The sequence below is a fragment of the Sinocyclocheilus grahami genome, unplaced genomic scaffold, assembly GCF_001515645.1.
Source record: "Sinocyclocheilus grahami isolate Dianchi unplaced genomic scaffold, SAMN03320097.WGS_v1.1 scaffold495.1, whole genome shotgun sequence".
Lineage (NCBI taxonomy): Eukaryota > Metazoa > Chordata > Actinopteri > Cypriniformes > Cyprinidae > Sinocyclocheilus > Sinocyclocheilus grahami.
The window spans coordinates 1-4,397 of record NW_015505674.1 but is presented as its reverse complement, the minus strand read 5'-3'; the positions used below and the strand labels follow the sequence as shown (position 1 = coordinate 4,397).

The 4,397-nt window shown below is 33.3% G+C and overlaps 1 protein-coding gene across 1 annotated transcript; it reads left to right on the top strand.

The window, feature by feature from the left end:
- The first annotated feature begins 2,000 nt into the window (after window positions 1-2,000).
- On the top strand, window positions 2,001-4,003 carry LOC107554232 (GPI mannosyltransferase 3-like). Its single transcript, XM_016236686.1, has 3 exons — window positions 2,001-2,624; window positions 2,699-2,804; window positions 3,552-4,003. The coding sequence occupies exons 1-3, from the start codon at window positions 2,577-2,579 to the stop codon at window positions 3,713-3,715; spliced, it is 318 nt and encodes a 105-aa protein (XP_016092172.1). The 5' UTR covers window positions 2,001-2,576; the 3' UTR covers window positions 3,716-4,003.
- The last annotated feature ends 394 nt before the right edge of the window (window positions 4,004-4,397 follow it).

Sequence of the window (4,397 nt, the reverse complement as noted above, 5' to 3'; positions counted from 1 at the left end):
TGTGTGTGTGTGTGTGTGTGTGTGTGTGTGAGTGTGTGTGTGTGTGTGTGTGTGTGGTGACATCTGGTGGTGTAAAATGTCAAAGGTACATGCAAATATAAAATTGTTCAAAACAATTACTGTTGAAAAGTTTCAGTCTCTTTGCTTCTTAATATACTGTGTTGCCTTCTTAAGCATTCATGAATGTTTGCATTTTATGTAAGAGATAATGAGTCTCAAATCTGGATCTGGAATAAAGAAAATCTTTATTCATTTTATTTGTAAATATTATTTTTACATTTCATATATGTATGTATATATATATATATATAATTTGTAACTTTTCATTTTAACAAAATAATTTTTTATTCTTTATTTATTGTTTTTTAAATAATAAACAACTTGCAGATTCTGAAATAATACGAGCATGATTCAATCATTTTATTTGTAAATGTTAACTAATTTTTATCATTGTATTTTTCACACCATTTATTTTATTTTAAAATGATAAACATCTTGCAGATTCTAAAAGGAGGATGCAAGCTTAAATTAATCATTTAGTTTTTAAATCAATAATTTTGTTTTATAAATTTTTTTGATTCTGGTGTTAATTTTTAATTGTTATAATTAAAAAAAAATAAATGCATAGAATGGTGTAGAATCTTTGAGTTTATTTGCAGTGTTAATTATTAAGGATCTTTTAGGAACACCATTGACAAAGTGCACGAGAATAACAAGCATTGTTGTATACTTGCTGTTTACAGAATTTTAAGTATACATAAATGAAGTACACTGCACAAATAGCCTACTGTATGTACATTACAGCATATCAGCATGTATTATGGACCAAAGACTTCAGCTATTCACTTAAATGAGCGAGGAACGTCATAAGCTCAGGTATATCTTAATTTTGTAATTAATATTTCCCTCACTCACCCTGAGGCTTTCAGTCGTTTATTATAACTGAGTACTAGTGTGAAAAGTGTGCAGTACAATGAACCCATTTCTTTCAACATATATTTATAATAAGATGTGTCGGAACCCATTTACATGAATCACGAAACACATCAATTAATTCATCTCACTCACACACAAAAAAAACAAAAAACACAGATTCAGTATTCCTCAAAATGACTAAAAATAATGCAACTCAGAATATGATGCAAACCTGCAATAATTAAATGTTAAACAACACAAATATGCTTTATGTATTTAATCCCATTCTTGGATTATGCAGTTCAAGTGTACTAATAAGCACAAATTACTCTAGACACACATTTGTGCCTGTTTATTGCTGAAGTGTGTTGAAATGTCTTCTTCTGCATTCTACTGTACTTTCCCTTCAGCCTGAGGCGCATTCATTTCACTTTTGGTGTGAAGAGGCTTTTATATTTGCCAAAAATATAACTTTTTTAATTTTAAAAATAAACAAGCAAGCCCTCTCCAGATTTCAAAAGTAACGTAACGCATTACTTTCCATAAAAAGTAACTAAGTAACGTAATTAGTTACTTTTTTAGGGAGTAACGCAATATTGTAATGCATTACTTTTAAAAGTAACTTTCCCCAGCGCTGGTAATATTAGGTTATCAAAAAAGTAAAGATCTTAAGCAAGTTCGTGTAGTTTTCTTTGCATTATTAAATTATATTATTAATTATGAAATAGACAGTGCTGCTCACAAACATCATGTTTAGATCATATTTAACCCAAAATCAATAGACATGAGACAATAAATACAATTGTAAATATGAAGATAAATGCATTTTTTTTTTTAAGGGCTTTTTTTTTTTGCATTGTGACATTATTATTATGAATATTAAGTGGATTTACCCCCAAAATTCTAATTTCAGTCTGCTAAAAAAATATTTAAATTAATGATAAATGTTTTTTGAACTGAATGCAATAGCCTACTTTTAATCAAAAGACTGTAATGAATACTATAATTAATTTATTTTATTATTTAGCATTTTGACATTATCTTCGTGAGAATTAATTCAATTTTCCCCCTAAATTCTCTTAATATATTTATTTAAATTGTACTTATCATATATTTATTGCATTGAATTGTATTTCAAAAGTAGCTAGCAATGATGACAGTGTATCTCGCAATGAATTGAATATGCTATTAATGCGAATTTGGTGAATTTAACCAAAACACTTGAACCAAAATATGAAAAGTAAAACATCCATTATATTAATCAGCAGCCACCTTGCTTTGATGATTTTGCCGTCAGCCATTAAAACACATGAATCACTACTATCTATACATGCACAGATTAGAAATGTGTGCTAACGAAGTGATTTCTGCAGAATTCTTTGGCATCAGCATCACGGTGTTCTCGGTCGTATTCCGCCTGCTCAACTGTGTCCTGCTCCAGACCAGCCTCGTCCCGGATGAGTACTGGCAGTCGCTGGAGATTCCCCATCGAATGGTCTTCAGATATCCTCGTTTATGCACTGAGCTGTTTAGTTTGAGTATTATACTCTGGAGAAAAATGTGCAAATGAGATCCTTAACATATGTCTCACCTATGGCTATGAGACGTGGGAATGGAAGGAAGGCATCCGGGGATATTCCTATCCTCTCCTCTTCGCTCTGATGTACAAACTCCTGCATCTGATGAATTATGACACAGTTTATTTATTGGTAAGACTTCAGTGCATTATATAGGCCAGACAGCAGGTCTGATTGTTCTCTAACATGAATACCGGTTCCTGCAGGTGTTTGTGCCGCGTATTTTCCAGGCGCTGCTGGCTGCGTATGCAGACGTGATGCTGTACAACCTCGTCCTGCGGTGGGAAAACTCCAGATGTGGCCAAATGGACAGTAAGACGACAATCTTAAAGGAATACTTCACCCAAAAATGAAAATCGGCTGAAGAATGTACCGTCCCAGATTAGGATGAGTTTGTTTCTTCATCAGATTTGGAGAAATGTAGCACTGCATCAGTGTCTCAGCAATGGATGCTCTGCAGTGAATGGGTGCCGTCAGAATGAGAGTCCTAACAGCTGATAAAAACATCACAATAATCCACAGCACTCCAGTCCATCAGTTAACATCTGGAGAAGACAAAAGCTGAAACACATCCAGCATTAAGACTTTTTAACTAAAATATGAGTCCATAATCCATAACGCTTCCTTCATTCCGTCTCTCGCATTAAAATCCAGCCACATATTTATTTTTTGACTGTAAACGCTGCTTGATCTGTGCAGATTTCTCTCCTGATTCACACCAGAACACTTTTTGATTGTATAAAACAATATGGGCTCGAAAGGTTTGACGTTCAAAACGTCTTAATGCTGGATTAGTTTCAGCTTTTGTCTTCTCCAGATGTTAACTAATGGACTGGAGTGCTGTGGATTATGACACTGATGCAATGCTACATTTCTCCAAATCTGATGAAGAAACAAACTCATCTGCATCTGGGATGGCCTGAGGATGCACACATTTTCAGCAGATTTTCACTTTTGGATGAACTGTTCCTTTTATGATATTATGCAGATACACATTACACAATCATTAAATAGAATGCTTTCGTGCTGGTTTGACTCAGTTCTGCTGTGTTTTCTCAGTATTTCTGTCAGCTGTGTTCATGGTTCACCTGGTTCTGCTGCAGCCGGACTCTGACCAACACTATGGAAACGGTTCTGACCACCCTGGCGCTTTGCTTTTACTCCAACACGCACAACAGGTGGGTCATTCTTTGTCAACTCAACCAAATTTTAGATTTTGCTAATATTTTTTCTGAAGAAAGATAAACATGTATAGTGATGAAAGCCAAAATATTAAATGTCATGGATAAATATTTACGGAGTAATCCGGTATTTTGTAGAGAGGGGTCAAATTGGCAATTTTCACCTGAAATTCAGAGTCAAATTACAAGTGGTTAATAATGACTTCAGAAAGATGGCAGCATCATAATGTTATTTTTACACAGAGATTCTGTTAGTAAAATCTGTTCACTCTAGCAATCTGTGTTGCATTATGTGCTAAAGGTGACCAAAAAATAAATAAATCGAAATATTGAGAAAATTGCTTTTAAAGTTGTCCAAATGAAGTTCTTAGCAATGCATTTTACTAATCAAAAATTAAGTTTTGATGTATTTATGATAGGAAATTACAAAATATCATCATGGAACATGATCTTTACTTAATATCCTAATGATTTTTGGCATAAAAGAAAAATGGATAATTTTGACCCATACAATGTATTTTTGGTTATTGCTACAAATATACCCCAGCGACTTAAGACTGCTTTTGTGCTCAATATGCAACAATATGCAATGTGGTCCAATGATGGAATTATGATAGCTTGTAATTCAATGAGATCTTTATTACAGTAGAGCAGATACTTAAATAAATGTACAAACCCGATTCCAAAAAAGTTGGGACATTGTATAAATTGTGAGTAAAAAAGG

Coding starts and splice junctions, on each gene's coding strand:
- LOC107554232 (XM_016236686.1), top strand. CDS start 2,577: ATGTACAAACTCCTGCATCTGATGAATTATGACACAGTTTATTTATTG. Junction 2,625..2,698: donor ATGACACAGTTTATTTATTG/GTAAGACTTCAG, acceptor CGGTTCCTGCAG/GTGTTTGTGCCGCGTATTTT. Junction 2,805..3,551: donor CAGATGTGGCCAAATGGACA/GTAAGACGACAA, acceptor GTGTTTTCTCAG/TATTTCTGTCAGCTGTGTTC.